This window comes from Musca vetustissima, unplaced genomic scaffold (assembly GCF_032173495.1).
Source record: "Musca vetustissima isolate MV318-11 ecotype Yass unplaced genomic scaffold, APGP_CSIRO_Mvet_v1 utg86217, whole genome shotgun sequence".
NCBI lineage: Eukaryota > Metazoa > Arthropoda > Insecta > Diptera > Muscidae > Musca > Musca vetustissima.
The window spans coordinates 218-19428 of record NW_026883966.1 but is presented as its reverse complement, the minus strand read 5'-3'; the positions used below and the strand labels follow the sequence as shown (position 1 = coordinate 19428).

At 36.6% G+C, this 19211-nt stretch overlaps 1 protein-coding gene across 1 annotated transcript in view; it reads right to left on the bottom strand.

Annotated features, from left to right (window-relative positions):
• The window catches only part of LOC133330960 (phospholipase A1-like), a gene marked incomplete at its 3' end in the record, with an annotated part of 39189 nt that extends 20429 nt beyond the window's left edge, over window positions 1-18760 (bottom strand). Inside the window, exon 1 of the mRNA XM_061539358.1 lies at window positions 18678-18760. Within this exon, the coding sequence (XP_061395342.1) occupies window positions 18678-18760 (83 nt within the window). The remainder of the gene's footprint in view (window positions 1-18677) is intronic.
• Between the last annotated feature and the right edge of the window lie 451 nt (window positions 18761-19211).

Here is a 19211-nt window from a genome sequence, read left to right as displayed (position 1 = left end):
AAATAGCTGTTTCCTTTAATAAATTATCAAATTACGTATGCTTTACTCAAATCCATATCAAATTTCAAAATTTTCTTCTCCAAAAAGTTTGGAATTGTTTATCAGTTCCAGTAAGGAATATTCAGATATATATATAAAATGATATATATTCTACAAAATACCTATATATGGTAATGATATTCAAATAAATGACGTTTACTACATTTATTACATTTTATACAGGTATATGACGTTTTCGACGTTTACACCTTTTTGACAGTCGAAAACCTAAAAATTCGTCGCACGGACCATCCCTGATCTCGACTAGCTGAGTCGATATGTGTGTGTCTGTCAGTTTGTACATTAACATTTTTAAACAAAGTAACGGTCATAGCTATGAAACATTGTCACGATATTTTGCATATCCGGTTCTGGCCAGTAGGGACACTTATTGTGTTTGTTAAAATCGACCAATATTTGCCGGTTGAAGTCAACCAAAAATATTTTATATGTTTTTCTGGTCTCTCTAAAGGTCACAATATTCTACAAGGGGGAAACGCTAGTGAATAAGCATATTGATCGAGTCAAATTGGCCAAGACTTTTGTGTGAAAAATACAAAATGTGCATTCTATGCCGTATACATTTATTCTGGAAGGACAGAGACCGGGTGTGGGAGCTATACGTAAATATTTACAGGGGTATACATATTCTAATAGTGTTTAGTATTAACATTACCACACCACCATAAGGAGGAGTGTATATTAAATTTGTCATTGCTTTTGCAACACCTCGAAATATTCTCCGGAGACACCACAAAGTCTGTATATTCTTCATCAGAATAAAAGTCTATGTCGATTTACAGATGTCCGTCTATTGAAATCACGGTAGAGATCGCAGTATTTACGAAATTTTGCACAGACATTTCTAATACTGACCCAAGTTAATATTTTGAGAATTTTGGACAGGTTTTGCAAACGACTTGCTTGTAATTTGGTATTTTGTATTCTCATTAGCTTTTAAATCTCACTTCCAAAAATATCAACATTGATCTCTGTTTTATTATAGCCCCATAGAGCTCCACTGTTAGTTGTTTTGAGAATTTCAATATCCTATCATAACATGAGTTTTTTTCCTAGGATATTTTGATGGTCATCCTTATGGTGGAGGTTATCGGTTTTTTTAATACTCGTTATATTCTGATATTGTAGTATTATTATAATACCAGGATATGGATATCCCACAGAAGTTTTCACCAACGCGGCATTTAGTTTCGCAGATAATTTAAGTCTTGCGGTATTTACGTAAGGTATTAGCCCCGTCCTACTATATGGCTCCGCTCACTGGAAAAAATGGAAAATCAAATCCACCATGTGAAACATATGAAAACTTCAAAGTATCAATGTAAAATAGAACCAGTAAGGAAAGTAGTAAAGTCGGACGGGGCCGACTATATGATACCCTTCACCACTATGGGTATATTAAAAAGGACTATTAACATGAAATTGGATGAAATAAAATATGTGATATTTATCTAAATGTAAATCTGCCTAGATCTATCTATAAAGTATGTAAATTGACTTCAAACAAATATAAATAGGTCATCCGTTGGTCTATGTCTGTACATCCAGAAAACGGAACTACGTAATTCTATGCTCAATTTTTTACGCTGTGCAAAATTTGATTTCAATCTGACTAACATGAGGAATTTGATGCCCAACTTACTTGAAATCGGGCGAAAATATATATGGAAGCTCTATCCAAATATTAAGCGATTTCAAAAAAAATTGTCACAGGTTAGGTTATACTAACTTCAGAACGTTTTGTTCCTATCTGCCTATTGGTTCCTTGGTAATAAAAGGGAGCTATATCTAAATCTGGACCGATTTTCACGAAACAATTCAGATATCACTATAGGCTCAATTCAGTACGTTATGCCAAATCTCGTGCAAAACGAAAGATATATAGCGACTTTGGTGCACCATTTACATGAAATCGGACGAAACTATATGTGGAAGCTATATAGAAATCTGGACCGATTTTCACGAAACAAGGCAGACATCACTCTAGGCACAGTTCAGTACGTTATGCCAAATTTCGTACAAACCGAAGGATATATAGGGACTTTGGGGCACCATTTACATGAAATCGGACGAAACTATATATGGGAGCTATATCTAAATCTGAACCGATTTTCACGAAACTTGGCAGACATCATTCTAGACGTAAATGATTAGGCTGTACCAAATTTCGTGAAAATCGAAAGATATATAGGGACTTTGGGGCACCATGTACATGAAATCGGATGAAACTATATATGGGAGCTATATCTAAATCAGGACCGATTTTCATGAAACTTGGCAGACATCATTCTAGCCTCAATTAAGTACGTTATGCCAAATTTCGTGAAATTCGAAGGATATATAGGGACTTTGGGGCACCATTTGCATGAAATCGGACGAAACTATATATGGGAGCTATATCTAAATCTGAACCGATTTTCTCGAAACTTGGCGGACATCACTCTAGGCTGAATTCAGTACGTTATGCCAAATTTCGTGCAAATCAAAAGATATATAGGGACTTTGGGGCACCATTTACATGAAATCGGACGAAACTATATATGGGAGCTATATCTAAATCTGGACCGATTTTTACGAAACTTGGCAGACATCGTTCTAGACCTAAATGATTAGGCTGTACCAAATTTCGTGCAAATCGAAAGATATATAGGGACCGTTTACATTAAATCGGTTAAATATATATGTATGGGAGCTATATCTAAATCTGAACCGATTTTTCCCAATTTCAATAGGGTTCGTCCTTGGGCCAAATAAGTGACCTATGCTAAATTTCATCCAATTCGGATTATAAATGCGACCTGTACTTTGTTTACAATTTTACATCGACAGACAGACGGACGGACGGACATGCATAAATCGCCTCTGAAAGTGATTCTATGCATATTCTCAAAAGGAACCATGTGTCTATCTCGTTTCCTTTTGCCTGTTACAAACATATGCACAAAGACATAATACCCTGTACCACAGTGTGGTGAAGGGTATAAAAAGGACAATTGTTTGGAGTTATACTAAAAAATTTGAAAAATATCCTGGATCAAATTAAAATTGCTAAAAAAAGTGCTAGATGCTAGATCAATTTTTTTGGTGCTAAACAAGTTTAAGAGTGCTAAATCTAGCACTAAAAGTGCTAAATTGGCAACACTGCTTAGAACAACACCAATTGAAAACCAGTAAGGAAAGTAGTAAAGTCGGACGGGGCCGACTATATGATACCCTTCACCACTTTGGGTGTATTCAACAGATGAATCCAGACATCGAATTTTTGAAATGAATATAAAGCAAATATCAATCTGGGTTATATCAATCATGAGTAGTTTGGTGCACCATTTACTAAAAATCTGAGGAAAATATATATAAAGCTATGTGGAAATCTAAACCGATTTCATCGAAACTTGTCACAGGTTAAATCGTACTAATTTCAGTATGTTTTGTGCATATCGGCCAAATTTTGAGTTCTTGGGGCATCATGTACTTAAAATCTAAATATATATAGGAGCTCTACCCAAATCTGAACCGATATCAAAAAAAAATCCCTAACTTCAGTACGTTGAGCAAAATTTTGTGTCAATCGGTCTGGGTCTTTGATGAACTATTTACTTAAAATGGCACGAAAATACATATGGGAGCTATATCTAAATTTGAACCGATTCCTACAAACTTAGCATAGGGATTTTGGTATACCATTTAAATCGGGCGAAAATATATATGGGAGCTATATCTAATGCTGGACCGACTTTCAGGATACTTAACACACATCATTCTAGACCTAATTCAGTACAATATACCAAATTTCGTACAAATCGAAAGATATATAGTGTAACGACACAAGTTCCCTCCGGTTTGCTGGGATAGCTCACGGGGACCAGGGTCTGCCACAGAAATTTATAGGAGTGACCGAGAGAGTGATAACGCAGATAGATTTGGCTTTTAGGCAAATGGTAAGATTTATTGAGTTGTTTGGGTTTGGTGAGGAACACAGTTTTTATTATATTTTATTTTCAAAACAACCAGTGGAGTAACGATCTTCCTTCTGCGGTGACCTGGCTAAGTACACCGGTAACTACCAAGTCCTTTAGGAAGACCTGGATCCGAACTCCGAATGGGCCCGCCCTAGGGGAGACCTGGGTAAGTACTCCGAATGGGTCCTTCCTTAGGGAGACCTGGATAAGTACTCCTGTCAGCTTGTCGGTAATGGGCTGTCCAGTGAATTTAGAGCGACACCAAAGCTAAGGCCGAGATGCCAGAGGTACAAGGGCTATGGACACCTTAAGAAGATTCCTGGTAAACCAAGAAGGGCGGGGATCCGAGGGTTGCGGACACCTCAAGGGGGTTCCTACTGAGCTGTATCGCGTGGGATCCAAGGTCGCGGACACGTCAAGGGGTTTCCTAATGAGCTAGATCGCGGGGACCCAAGGGTTGCGGACACCTCAAGGGGGGTTCCTAACGAGACAAGACACGGGGGACCCAAGGGTCGCGGACACCTCAAGGGGGTTCCTACTGAGTTAGATTGCGGGGACCCAAGGGTTGCGGACACCTCAATGGGGTTCCTACTGAGCCAGATCGCGGGGACCCAAGGGTTGCGGACACCACAAGGGGGGTTCCTAACGAGACAAGACACGAGGATCCAAGGGTGGCGGACACTTCAAGGGGGTTCCTACGGAGCTAGATCGCGGGGACCTAAAGGTTGCGGACACCTCAAGGGGGGTTTCTAACGAGACAAGACACGGGGGACCCAAGGGTTGCGAACACCTCAAGGGGTTTCCTAATGAGTTAGATCGCGGGGACCCAAGGGTTGCGAACACCTCAAGGGGGTTCCTATTGAGACAAGACACGAGGGGTACCAAGGGTTATGAACACCTGGTAAAATGTGACGCACCACTCTGACTCACCTGTTTTTCACCTGTACCGACTAGAATTCTCGAATTTCGGGCGAAAATATATATGGGAGCTGTATCTAATTCTGAACCGATTTTCACCAAACTTGGCAGACATCATTCTAGGCTGAATTCAGTACGCTGTGCCAAATTTCGAAAGATATTTAGGGACTTTGGTGCACCGTTTACATTAAATCGGACGAAAATATATATGAGTTCTACATAAAAATCTGAACCGATTGTTCACAATTTCAATAGGGTTCGTCCTTGGGCCAAATAAATGATCTGACGGACGAACGGACATGCATAAATCGACTTAGAAAGTGATTCTATGCATATTCTCAAAATGAACCATGTGTCTATCTCGTTTCCTTTTGCCTGTTACAAACATATGCACAAAGACATAATACCCTGTACCACAGTGTGGTGAAGGATATAAAAATCCACGCCTTTTTTCTTTTAAAGAAATTTTTTTTAAATAAAGCCACTAATTTTATTTTTATTAACAAAATTTTATTTTTTTTAATTCTTCCATCCCTGCTTATTAAAGTACAAATAATGGTTATCAAACTTGGCATCACTTTTGTTGATGCCATGCATGAATTGTATAAACAAGAGATTACAATTTGGCACTTGCTAATATTCACCATTCTCTGTGACACACACACACATACTCTCACACTCTCTGGCTACCATATGGTATTTGTTTTGTTTTTGTGTGTAACATAAGGGAAATGAAGAGCCTGTGAAACCGTAATGGAGACACTGAGCCAGAGAGTGTGCCTGAGTGAGCGAGAGAGAGAGAGAGCGCATACCAATTAGAATTAAACGAGAATGGCATTTGTTATGCCAGTTAGTTGTGTCGTGTAAGAAGATAGTCGTCATGCGCCGAGTAAAAAGGAATTGAAATTGGATTTTTTTTGCGAACGCATTGGGAATGGGAAAACAACCCCGAAAAATACCGGACAACAACAAAAACAACATCGGCTCACCAAAATGTAACTCTTTGTAAATGAACTGATGATGAATGCCAGTTAAAATAATGGTTGAAAATTCAGTTGCTCAGCGATTATCAACGGGAAAACTACCGGTTAACGGGAAAAACAACATAACCACAAAAGCATAGCATGTATGCAAAGTGAATTAACAGTCAGTGAGTGAGTGTTTTCACAGTGTGTGTGTGCGTGCGTGCAAAAGCATTGAGCAAAAAGGGAATACAAGAAAAACAACAACAGCAAGGCTTTGTAAAGTGAATTCGAATCTATTTAGCTCTCCAGGAGCCCCCCTCCTCACTCCCAACGAGGTGACTATGTACTGGGGGAATAATTTTGCCATAGAGGAACCTTTGGAACCTAAGGGACATAAGTGGTCCCATTGTGGACCCTTTATGTAAAATAAAAAAATCGGAATTTTCGGTTACGCTCAATCGTTCGGCTCGTATCGCGTCGTCGTAAGAACGGCACAACGTTTCGCTTTAAAACCAATTGCCACAAATGGATAATAAATCAGTCTGCCACCATAACAACAACAATTGACAACAACAGCAAAAAAAAACAACTACAACAATAACAACAATTCAATATGCGTATAATAAAATTCTGCATTTAAACAATAAATCAGTGCGAAATTTTACTATAAATATTGGGTCTCGAAAACTAGACGGATTTATTCGAACCCAAGCCAGCTTTGGATAAAGAAGAATGTTTTACACGGCGGCAAGGTCATAACTCCCAAGGGAGAAAGATAACAACAACACAAAAAATAAAACAAAACCAAAGGAAACCTGTAAAAGTTTTTCAAAAAAGTGAGGTGAATGAAAATTTGAATTTTCTAAAAAAATATTGAAAATAAAAAATAAGAAAATTTTTTTAAAAATATCCAAAAGAGAAATTTCTCCCCCGAAGTGTCTGTGTAACAAAAAAAATTACATTATTGTGCATTTTTAATTATAATCGCAATATTTACAACAACAATAACAACAACAGCAAGAATACCTCAACAAAACAGAAAAGCCAAAAACAAAGCAAAAATACCAACAACAAAAAATATTCCAAACAGAATCTTGGTTTTATTTTGCTCTTCAATTTTCTCTGTCTGTCTCTCTGTGGTGTATATTTCATCTTCATTTGCGCCTTTGTTTTTATTATTTTTTGTTTGTCTGTGCTTCGTTTTGTTATCAGCTGCAAGCAACGACAGTCGTCAATGCTTTGTCCGTCCTTATTAAAGCAGTAACAACAACAGTAGTCGCAGTTACAGCAGCCGCAGTAACGCCAACAGCCGACAAACAACGACGTCATTGTAGCCATTAACTTCATCGGCTTGCAATTCTCAACCGGTACTCTACTCAACTGTTCGGTGGAACGCGCCAAGTGAGTATTAAACCTTTCTCTCCCCTCTCCCCCATCCCTCTTCCCCTTTAGAGCCTTTCTCCAACAATAACAACAACAAAAAAATCTGAATTCATTCAAAACAAAGTGCAAAAAAAAAGAACCCAAATGAGAACAAACAAACGCACCAGACCTCTTCACAACAACAACAACAAAAACACGACAACTGTTTTTTTTTTTTCAAACAAAACTAAACAAAACACAAATTGCACAAAGAGGCAATGGCAAACACAACACAAACTCTCTCTCACAAACATTCGCACACACACTCGTACACCGTTATGGAGAGACGCACTTAGGCGCTCAGACAACATACACAAGGCAAATCAAAGGTACAAAGAATGCAAAAACAAAAAAGAAAGATACACAAACAACAGCAACAACAACACACAGAATGGCAATCAGATAGATTTGCAGGGATGGGAAGTGTGAATTTAAAGGGGAATTATTAAATAAGAAATACATTTTGAAATGAAAAGGAAAACAATTAGTAAATCACAGGCAATGCAGTGGGATAATGAGTTTTTGGCTTAACTCTAGTTTAGTAAAAACGATCAGATTTTTCTGAAAATTTTTCCAGAGGTAGGTATTTTTACCCTAATTATGGGGATATCTTTTTTTCTTGGGGGACGTACCCGGTTACCCGGTTATTTGACCCGGAAGTTCGGGTACGGGTACCCGGTTATATCCGGTTCTACGGATCCGGTTAAAATAATATGGGTATCATTTTAAAGGTTATATAAATACCTTTCCATTGAGTGGTAATATGATGGGGTTATCTCAAACCATTTTGGAGATATAGTCAAAAAACTGGGTTTTGGTCCCCGATTTTTTTGAAAAACTCCCTAAAAGTCGAACTTGGGCCCATTATAGTACCTCCCTAACCCAAACTCAAATGATAGACCACAATTTGCCCTTTCCAAAATGGTGCGATATGTGGCTGTATCTGTTGTGGATCAAAAGATATGGGCCTTAGAACCCTACAAAAACAAGAAAATTCTGTCGCGTAGCCGGTGTTGGTATCTGTCCATAGGAGAAAGTCTTAAATCCCCGGCCGAAGGCCGGCTACACAAAAAATATTCTATTTAGAAGGATTTTCTGCCGCGTTAGCCGGTGTTGGCATCTGTCCATAGGAGAAAGTCTTAAATCCCCGGCCGAAGGCCGGTCACCCAAAAAAATATTCCATTTAACAAGAGATTCTGTCGCGTAGCCGGTGTTGGTATCTGTCCATAGGAGAAAGTCTTAAATACCCGGCCGAAGGCCGGCTACACAAAAAAATATTCTATTTAGAAGGAGTTTCTGCCGCGTTAGCCGGTGTTGGCATCTGTCCATAGGAGAAAGTCTTAAATCCCCGGCCGAAGGCCGGTCACCCAAAAAACACCATGCTATTTAAAAGGAGATTCTGTCATGTAGAAAGATTTTCCTTGTTTTATAGGGTTCTAAGGCCCATATCTTTTGATCCACAACAGATACAGCCACATATCGCACCATTTTGGAAAGGGCAAATTGTGGTCTATCATTTGAGTCCTGTTTGGAGAGGGACTATAATGGACCCAAGTTCGACTTTTAGGGAGTTTTTCAAAAAAATCGGGGACCAAAACCCAGTTTTTTGACTATATCCCCAAAATGGTTTGAGATAACCCCATCATATTACCACTCAATGGAAAGGTATTTTTATAACCTTTAAAATGATACCCATATTATATTAACCGGATCCGTAGAACCGGATATAACCGGGTACCCGTACCCGAACTTCCGGGTCAAATAACCGGGTAACCGGGTACGTCCCCCAAGAAAAAAAGATATCCCCATAATTAGGGTAAAAATACCTACCTCTGGAAAAAATTTCAGAAAAATTTGATCGTTTTTACTAAACTAGAGTTGTTCCCACGGAATATATCGGGACATCTTTGGAATGATGCCATTTTAGGTATTTTGAAGTAATAACCTAATTTTTTTACTGATCATTGTAATGAAATTTCGAGTTCATAGAGGGTAAGGTGAATACCCCCTATAAAATGAATATGTATGTGACGTAGCCACTAGGGATAAGTAAATCGACTTTCGACTAATCGACTTTTCGTATTGAAATGTCTAATAGTCGAAGTCGACTTTTGATTTTTGAGGAAATCTCAAAATTGACTTTTCAATATCGTATTTCGATTTTCTTTATAAATACTTGGTTTAATATCGCAAAGCTCAAATTGTCCAATACTTACACTTTTCAGTAAAAGTCGAAAGTTTTGACAAAATCGAAAGATTTAACTGTCGACTTTTTCGTCAGAGGCAAAAATCGAAAAGTCTAATTTTGTGCTCGAATGCGTATCCGTAGTTGTAATTTGGTATTTCGGGTTCGTAGAGGGCAAATAAAATCTTATAAAAATCTATATTTTGTGAGGTATCATTCAATATAAATGATCAGATCATTTATAGGAGCTTTTTAAAGGCTGTAATTTGTCATTTACAATTCTCAGAATGTATTTAAAAATCTCACTGCAGAGATGTTTTTTATAGGCTCATGTTGTGGAATGCATCCCATAAAAGGGTCCCGCATGGTAAATGCTTCGAAGTATTCATTTGAAGTACTTTGAAAGTCCCAGCTAAAATTTTTAAATCATTATTAAAACTAATATAGTTCGCAGAGGGTGGATTTTCTCGTAGAAAGTCGCCTCAATTTAATTCTTCTCCACACTTTCAAATCAATGTGGAATTGGCGTCCAAATTGTGAAATATTGAGTTATCTGAGGATAAAGCTAAGCATAATACAATTGTGAGTGTATTTACAGACCTTCTGAAGATTTAGTCAGATATTTACCAACATAAGAGCGTCTATATAGGTGTTTCAAAGTCCTTCATAAAAAATGGACCAGTACGTTTGGTACTTATATATTTCCCTTTGCTAATGATGATATTCGGTTCCCATTTCGTGCCGATATATTCTTTATAAGAACACATTTTCTAATTCATCTGCAAAAGAAACTCTTGCCATAAAAAGGTTTAATACCCTCGGCATGTCTTTTTAAATCCTTCTAAATATCCCACCACTTATTATACTCAAGTTATGCTATCTACAGGTAATATTAATAAGGTATTCAATACATTTCTTCTATAAACAAGATACCGACTCTTATGTAGTCAGAATTTTAACGTAATAAATTGTCTAAGGTTCTGCAATCGGATGTTCCTGATTTGTAAAGTTTCACAGCTCTATGTTACTTAGGCTGTTGGCCACTATATTCTGCATATGATCCTCAGACATTTTTATAACTATATGTAGTCAAATTTCACAGACATATAGCATACTCGATTCTATATATGGCTCGAATATTTTAAGCTTTGATTTCCTGCACATAATGCTCGAATGATGCTCCAACAAATGATTGGTCTGGTAGCATAATGTTTTCTATACTGGTTTGGTAAAATTTCAAGGCCTTAATTTTCTTGACATTAATCTCAAGTTCAACATTACAACACAGTCTTGTACAAGTGAAGACCGATATCATCCACTTTTACTTCGAGTTGTCCAGAAGGATTCCAGGTTATACCACAGGTTTTTTACGCAATACTTTCAGTATGACAATTCGTCTGAGGGTCTTGAAATCGATGAACGGTAGATACAGGGGGTGCACCACCCAGCTACTATTTGGTCTGAAGACAGCTTGTTCATCTCTTAGAACGTTTTCTACTTTCCTCTGGAGATTGTTTATGGTGTTGGGCAGAGTTATTCCTCTCCAGATGCTACAATCTGCATGCAGGCAGTATTTATTTTGTGAGTTCTTTCCATGTATAAAATTGGCATATTGATAACTTTTTACGTATTGCCGTGGCTACGGTGTTTCTGACTGCTATAGGTTCTAGCTGTTGCAAGTAGTGTTATTTCTGGTCTGGTGTTTCCTCTTGGACATTTATATGTTATCCTGATTTTAACTATGGTGACCTCGTTGTCACTATCGGCCCACCCGTTTCTTTCTGACGCCAGTCAGAGAGGTTTTCGATTTCCTACTAACGCATATATGATCTATTTGGTTCCAATGACCAGCTTGAAGATTTCGATCATATACGATACCAATTGCTGTTATAGCTATGCAAGTCTCTACGCTCACGAAGTGATGTGACAATGCACTTCCTGTTTCGAGTGCTAAAGGTCTTATGGCAATGACTGTTCATTTAGCGGTGTTTCCGGACACCAAACTTTTATTGCATATATCCGGAAAATATCAACATTGATATGAAACAATAAAGAAGTGTTTTTGTTGCGTAACTTTGGAGTATTTCGAATTGCGGTCAACTTCACATTAGATATTGGAAACTAATGATGAAAATAATCCTTACAAAATTTAACTATGGCTCTTCATTTCCAAGAAATATGTAACTACAATATATCTTTAAAACATCGAGGGCAATTATAAAAATGACCGAAAAATGTATCTATTCCATTTTGTCTTCAGTAATATTTTTTAGGGGCAATAAGTGACCCCAGAGTACATTTTAGCTGGGTGCTATAAAGGCAAAAAATATTCTGCATCAAATTTTATTAAGGGTCTTCAAAGAACACAAATCGTTAGATATATTATATAGCCGGAAAATATCGACGATAATCAGGAACAAAAATTGATTGATTTTTTTCGTACTTTTGAGTAATTTGAATTTAGGGCAATTTCACCAATAAAACTTCACTTTAGGAGTCTGATACTAAAGTATAAAATGATCTTCATCAAATTCTACTATGGGTATCCATTTCAAGGATTTGTGTAACAATAATAAGTATCGGCAAATATCGGTCACAATTACAATAATATAGGAAAAATGTATATATTGCATTTTGTTTTTAGTACTATTTTGTAGGGGTAATTTTTACCTCCTGTATTCATTTTAACGGGGTGCTATAAAGGCAAAAAATATTCTGTATCAAATTTCATTAACGGTCTTCTAAGAACACAAATCGGTAGATATATTATATATCCGGAAAATATCGACGATAATGAGGAACAAAAAAATGATTGAATTTTTTCGTACTTTTGTGTAATTCGAATTTCGGCACTTTTCACCAATACAACTTCATTCTAGGAGGTTAATACCAAAGAATAAAATGATCTCCATCAAATTCTACTATGGGTCACCATTTTAATGATTTGTGTAACTATATAGGTATCGGCAAATATCGGTCACAATTACAATAATATAGCAAAAATGTATATATTGCATTTTGTTTTCAGTACTTTTTTGTAGGGGCCATTAGTGGTACCAGAATTAATTTTAGCAGGTTGCTGTAAAGGCAAAAAATAATCGTCATCAAATTTTAGTAGGGGTCTTCAACAAACACAAATCTGTAGAAATGATCGGAATCGGCGTAATAACAAATGATTAAACTGGTAAAATTTTTCAGATCACAACTTTTCGTTTGCTGGTGGACATTTTGAAGGTGCGGAATCTGCTTGGGGTGGTTAGGACTAACTACCAATAAGTCCATCTTTTTTTCCTAGGACGTACTCCCATCTCTGGGTGCCAGCTCATGAACACAAAGCACATTTTATTCATTTTTCTTTCTATTTTTTTTTTTTTTTTGCAACATTTACACACACTTCGTTGTTCATTGACGGCGTCAAGCATACTTAATGTGCAACCATGTGCCAGAAAGAGTCAAATGTATGGCCATGTGTATGCGTGTCATTTGTATGTACGAGAGTGAGTTTATTGGATTGTCTGTCTGTCTGCCAGACAGTGTCTTATTGTGACTGAGAACGGTGATTGCTCCATTGTTATGGTCACAAGAAGAAGAAGAAGAAGAAAAAAAACACCGAAAATACAACTCTTAAATGTCCGCTATTTAGTAGTGCATTAGTATTAGTGAAAATAGTAAACGACGAGACTCTAGTTTGCCGGCTTTGGAGCAACTGTGTGAATGCTGTCCACTGCAATCTGTCCGGCAGTCATTTAAACAATTTATTTTGTTGTTAACGTAATGACTGTGTGTATGTGTTCAGTTAAGTAGGGACGTGCTAACGTGACGTACGACCATATTTACGTACTGCTAACGATAATGACTAACTGCTTGGGTAGTTTGTTGAGCAGCTGAACAGCTGATTGGGTCTTTAATTTGAGTTTTGAGGGAAAAAGTGAAGGAGTTGGCTTTAAAAATTTCTACTGAAAGGGTTTTTGTTTTCCTTGTCCCTTCTCCGGCTCCCTTCACGGTTTGTTTTTATAAAACTGCGTTCCGGTAAATGTTTACTTTTCTTGTTGCTGTTATTGTCTGCCATGTTATGGTCCCAGACATTTGTGCAATGACGCTTACGTTGTCATTGACACTGTCGGGTTGGTCGGTTGGTTGGCTGACCTTAGTTTTTCCCTTCTTCGTCATAGCCTCTGAGTAAGGCTGGCAGACCTCGTTCCACCTTACAGCCTGGTTTGGATTTTTTTATTATGTCGTCTACGAAACGTCACTTTTTTGTGTGTGTGTCTAGTTGCTAGACAATCAGCCAGCCATCAGGGCATGCAGTCAGTTTTTATTCATTCATGCATGCCCATTCTCTATGCTCTTGGACATTTGTTTGTCAAGCACTTTTACTGCAAAAAACTTAAAGAGTAATTGATGATAGTTTTACTCGTTTTCTTGTGTACTCGGGAGAAGAAGAAGAACAAGCAGCAGTTCCTTTCTATTTATTATAGTCTCCGTTTTTCACTTTGGCAGGGAAATTTAATAAATTGTGATTTACTGCCTTAGAATGTCTGTGTGGATAGATTTAAAATGTGGGAAAATTAAAAATGTTAGGTTGAATAGAATTGTTGCCTCTAGAATTCATGTTAGCAGGAAGCTGTAAAGTGAAGAATTGATCTGCATAAAATTCCATTATGAGCCTCCAAAGAACACAAATTTGTCGAAGTAATATATATCCGGAAAATATCGATATTAATATAGAGTAAAAATATTTATGTTTTTAGCCGAACTTTGAGTAATTTGAATTTTGGACAAATTTTCCAGTAAGGTTTCAATTTAAGTGGTTGGTACCAAGGAAGAAAATATTCTTTATCAAATTCCACTATATTACCAAGATATTTATAGCTATAATATATTTCCCCAAAATTTCGGTCACAATTAGGAACATCAACAAAAAAGTAACTATTGGATTTTGTGTTCAGTAATATTTTGTGGAAACCATTATTGACTCCTGGAATCACTTTAGCGGGTGCTAGAAAGGGAAGAAATATTCTACATAAAATTCCACTAAGGGTCTCCAAAGAACACAAAGATGTAGATATGATATATAACCGGAATATACCCTATTTAATAGGGAGCACAAAAATGACTAAAATTTCCCGCACATTTGAGAATTTTGAATTTGGACCGAATTCGCATATAAGACAAAATTTTAGAAGGTTGATATAAATGGAGAAAATAATCCTTATAAAATTTCAATACGGGTCACCTTTTTCAATATAGGTGTAGCTATAACCGATATCGGAAAAAAATCGGTCACTATTACAAAGGTTGATAGAAAATGTATCTCTTGCATTTGGTTTTCAGTAATATTTTGTGGGTGCCATTATTAGCCTCCGAATTCATATTTGTGGGTTCCCATAAAGGGAACAAAGAGTCTTCATCAAATTCCACTAAGGGTCTCCAAAGAACACAAAGCTGTGGATATGATATATAATCGGAATATACCCGATTTAATAGGGAACACAAAAATGAGTGAAATTTTCCCGCACTTTTGAGAATTTTGAATTTGAGCCGAATTCGCATATAAAACAGAATTTTAGAATGTTTGTATAAACGAAGAAAATAATCCTCATAAAATTTCACTATGGGTAACCCTTTACAAGATAGGTGTAGCTATAACCGATATCGGGAAACAAATCGGTCACAATTACAAAGGTTGATAGAAAATGTATCTCTTGCATTTAGTTTTCAGTAATATTTTGTTGGGACATTATTACCTTCCGAATTCATTTTAATTGGGTTCCATAAAGGAAAAAAAATGTTCGTCATAAAATTTCATTAGGGTCTTCGAAGACCACAAATCTGTAGATATACATAATATCCTTAAAATATCGGCTTTAATGGGCAACAAAAATACTAGCCTGTATTCTTAAATTTTAACGCATTTTGATTTCTGGCCAAAATCTCCAGTAAGGCTTCACTTTAGGAGGTTGGTATCAACAGAGAAAATAATCTTCATAAAATTTCACAATGAGTCACCTTTTTCAAGATCTGTGTAAATACTGTAGGTGTCGGTAAAAAATCGCCCGTAATTATAAAAATTGATCTAAAATGTGTCTATTGCATTTAATATTTAGTAATATTCTGTGGGGGCCATAATTGGTCCTCCGGTTAATTTTAGCGGGTTGTTGTTAAGGGAAAAAATATTCTACATCAAATTCCACTAAGGGTCTCCACAGAACATAAATCTGTAGCTACAATATATATCTTTAAAATATTGACTCTAAATTGGTTCAAAAAATTACATAATTTTTTCATGTTTTTGAGTAATTCGATTTGTGGTCAATTTCACCATCAAGACCACACTTTAGGATATTGGTATCAATGAAGAAAATAATCTTCATCGAATTTGAGTAGGGGTCACCATTTTAAAGATCTGTGTAACTACAATGGGTATCGGTGAAAAATCGGTCAGAATAATAGAAATTACCCAAAAAGTGATATATTGCCTATTGTTTTCAGTAGTATTTTGCGGGGGCTATTATTACACTATGGAATCATTTTAGCGAGGTGCTGCAAAGGGAAGAAATATTCTTCATCAAGTTTTAGTAGTGGTCTCCAAAGAACCTGAATCTTTATATATGATATATATCTGGTATTTTACACTCTTATTACTATTAAATCTTAAAAATATACAACAATTCTGTTCAATATATTTTCAACACGATGTAAAGCAAAGACCTCGGAAGGAACTTTTTTTGTTATACCTTAGCCAATAAAGAAAATAATCCTCATCGAATTTGAGTAGGGGTCACCATACTAAAGATATAATGGGTATCGGTTAAAAATCGGTCACAATCGTTAAAATTACCCAAAAAGTTATATATTGTCTTTTGTTTTCAGTACTTTTTTGAAGGGGTCGTTGTGGACCTTTCAGATCATTTTAGCGGTTCGATGCAAGGGGAAGAGACATACTATATCAAATTTCACTAAGGGTCTCCAAACAATAAAAATCTGTAGCTACAATATATACCAGGAAAATTTCGAATCTAATTTGAAACATGTAATTAATGAATTTGTCTGTACGTTTGAGTACATCGATTTGTGGTCAATTTCAACATTATGACAACACTTTAGGATGTTGGTATCAATGAAGAAAATAATCCTCATCGAATTTGAGTATGGGTCACCATTTTAAAGATCTGTGTAACTATAATGGGTATAGGTTAAAAATCGGCCACAATTATAAAAATTTCCCAAAAAGCGATATATTGTCTATTGTTTTCAGTAGTATTTTGTGGGGGCCATTATGACCTCCCTGATTCATTTTATCGGGGTACAATAAAGGGAAGAAATATTCTACATTAAATTCCACAAAGGGTCTCCAAACAATAAAAATATGTAGCTAGAATGTACACCCGGAAAATTTCGACTCTAATTTGGAACAAACAATTATTGAATTTTTCTGTACTTTTGAGTACTTCGATTTGTGGTCAATTTCACCATTATGACAACACTTTAGGATGTTGGTATCAATGAAGAAAATAATCCTCATCGAATTTGAGTAGGGGTCACCATTTTAAAGATCTGTGTAACTATAATGGGTATCGGTTAAAAATCGGTTATAATCATAGAAATTACCCAAAAAGTGATATGTTGTCTAATGTTTTTGTACTTTTTTGAGGGGGTCGTTATGACCTCCCGAATTCATTTTATAGGGATGCAATAAAGGGAAGAAATAATCTACATCAAATTCCACTAAGGGTCTCCAAATAATAAAAATCTGTAGCTACAATGTATACCAGGAAAATTTCGAATCTAAATAAGACCTAAAAATGATTGAATTTTTCTATAAATTTGTGCATGTCGATTTCTGGCCAAAAACTCCAGTAAGACCACACTTCAGGATGTTGGTATCAATGAAGAAAATAATTTTCATCGAATTTGAGTATGATTCGCCACTATAAAGATTTGTGTAACTATAATATGTATCGATTAAAAATCCGTCAGAATCATACATAATACACAAAAAGCTATATAATGACTATTGTTTTCAGTAGTATTTTGTGGGGGCCTTTATTACACTTCGGAGTCATTTTAGCGTGTTGCTGTAAAGGAAATAAATATTCTCCATCAAATTATAGTAGTGGTCTCCAAAGAACCTGAATCTGTATATATCATATATATCTGGTATTTTAGACTCTTATTACTATTAAATCTTAAAAATATACAACAATTCTGTTCAATATATTTTCAACACGATGTAAAGCAAAGGCCTCGGAAGGAACTCTTTTTGGACAACAACGCATTTTTTGTTATACCATAGAATACTCTGAGCCCTTCTGCGTTGAAACAAAACTCCTTTGAGATTGATTTCGTTTTCATCGGTGAATATTCCGCTTCTTTCAGGTTGTAAGATCATTTGCAGTCTCATGTAAACCTTTAGGGACCTTCGATTGTATTTTTAGAATACCATCTCTCCTAAAATATTCATCCAGACTTTCCGTATCCATAACATCACTTAATCAAATAACTACCACCAAAAGAATCATTGAACTTATTTGTTTGCTCTGCTACTTCGCTTTCAAAAAACTTTTACTTTCAATTTTCCGAAAAAAGAAACAACATCTGGGAAAAATATTTACCAGAAAAAATTGCTTAAAAAGTCCCCACTCCTCTCTTTCCCTAACATCAACAGATTTCAGAGTCAATACTCGACCATATATTATTCCTGGTATTACATTTAAGAATTCTTAATACCTCCGAATGACAGAGGCGAAGAGTATGGATGAATGTATGGCTGACTGGTTGGTTGTTTGGCTTATTGGAAAAATGCAGAAGCTTGAAAAAAAAAATTAAATAAAAACCAACAGACAAAAATTGCCAAACAGAGAAATAACAACAACGAAAAAATGCAGAACCCTGAAACGGAAAAGTGGGGAAAAGACCTGTGCAGAAAAAACAAGCCATTGCCATTTTTTCCACATTTGATTCAATTCCCTGCAGTCTAATTGAGTTTGTCTGCTGCCATTAGTAAAGCTTTACAATACTTTTCCTTTCTCTCTGTTTGGCTGGCTGGGTGGCAGGCTGACTGGATGGTTGACTGGCACTTAAGGTCAGGGTCTGGGGTAGGCTGGCTGGCAGTCAGACTGGTTGAATGGTCTTCGCTTGTAAAAAGAGTCAGGTTATTCAGCCAACCTGCCAGCAGCAGCCTGTGTCTGTTGCTGTGGCGTGCGTTTGTGCTCGGGACCTCGGAAAAGTATGATGCCCAATGCAGCCATTTTTTTCTGTGAGCCTCAGCCCCAGCCTGCCTGGCATTACAACGAAAGTAACTGTTCCATTTGTGGCTGCCATTATTGTCTGTGAAAAATTTCAATGTGTGTTTTTGTTGGTACTGTTGTTGTTGCAATGGTGCTCCGGTGTAAACCATATTCGCAGCAATGCATTTGTTGGCCGCTTTAAGCCTTTGTCGGATAACCACCCAAGCCCAACACCTCGACCATTACCTCAATCAAACAAACAGCAACACAAAAAAAGAACACAGAGTGATCCAATTTGAAGCAGCTTGGTGGCTGATGGTGGTCTTGCCTCTCTGCCTGCCAGCCAGCCAGACAGGCTGTGGGTAACACAAATATCTAGACATCTTGCAGATGGATGGAACTCCGAACAGCAATAACAACTAAATATGAAAACAAAACACACGGATCAACGAAACCAGGAGGCATTTGTCAA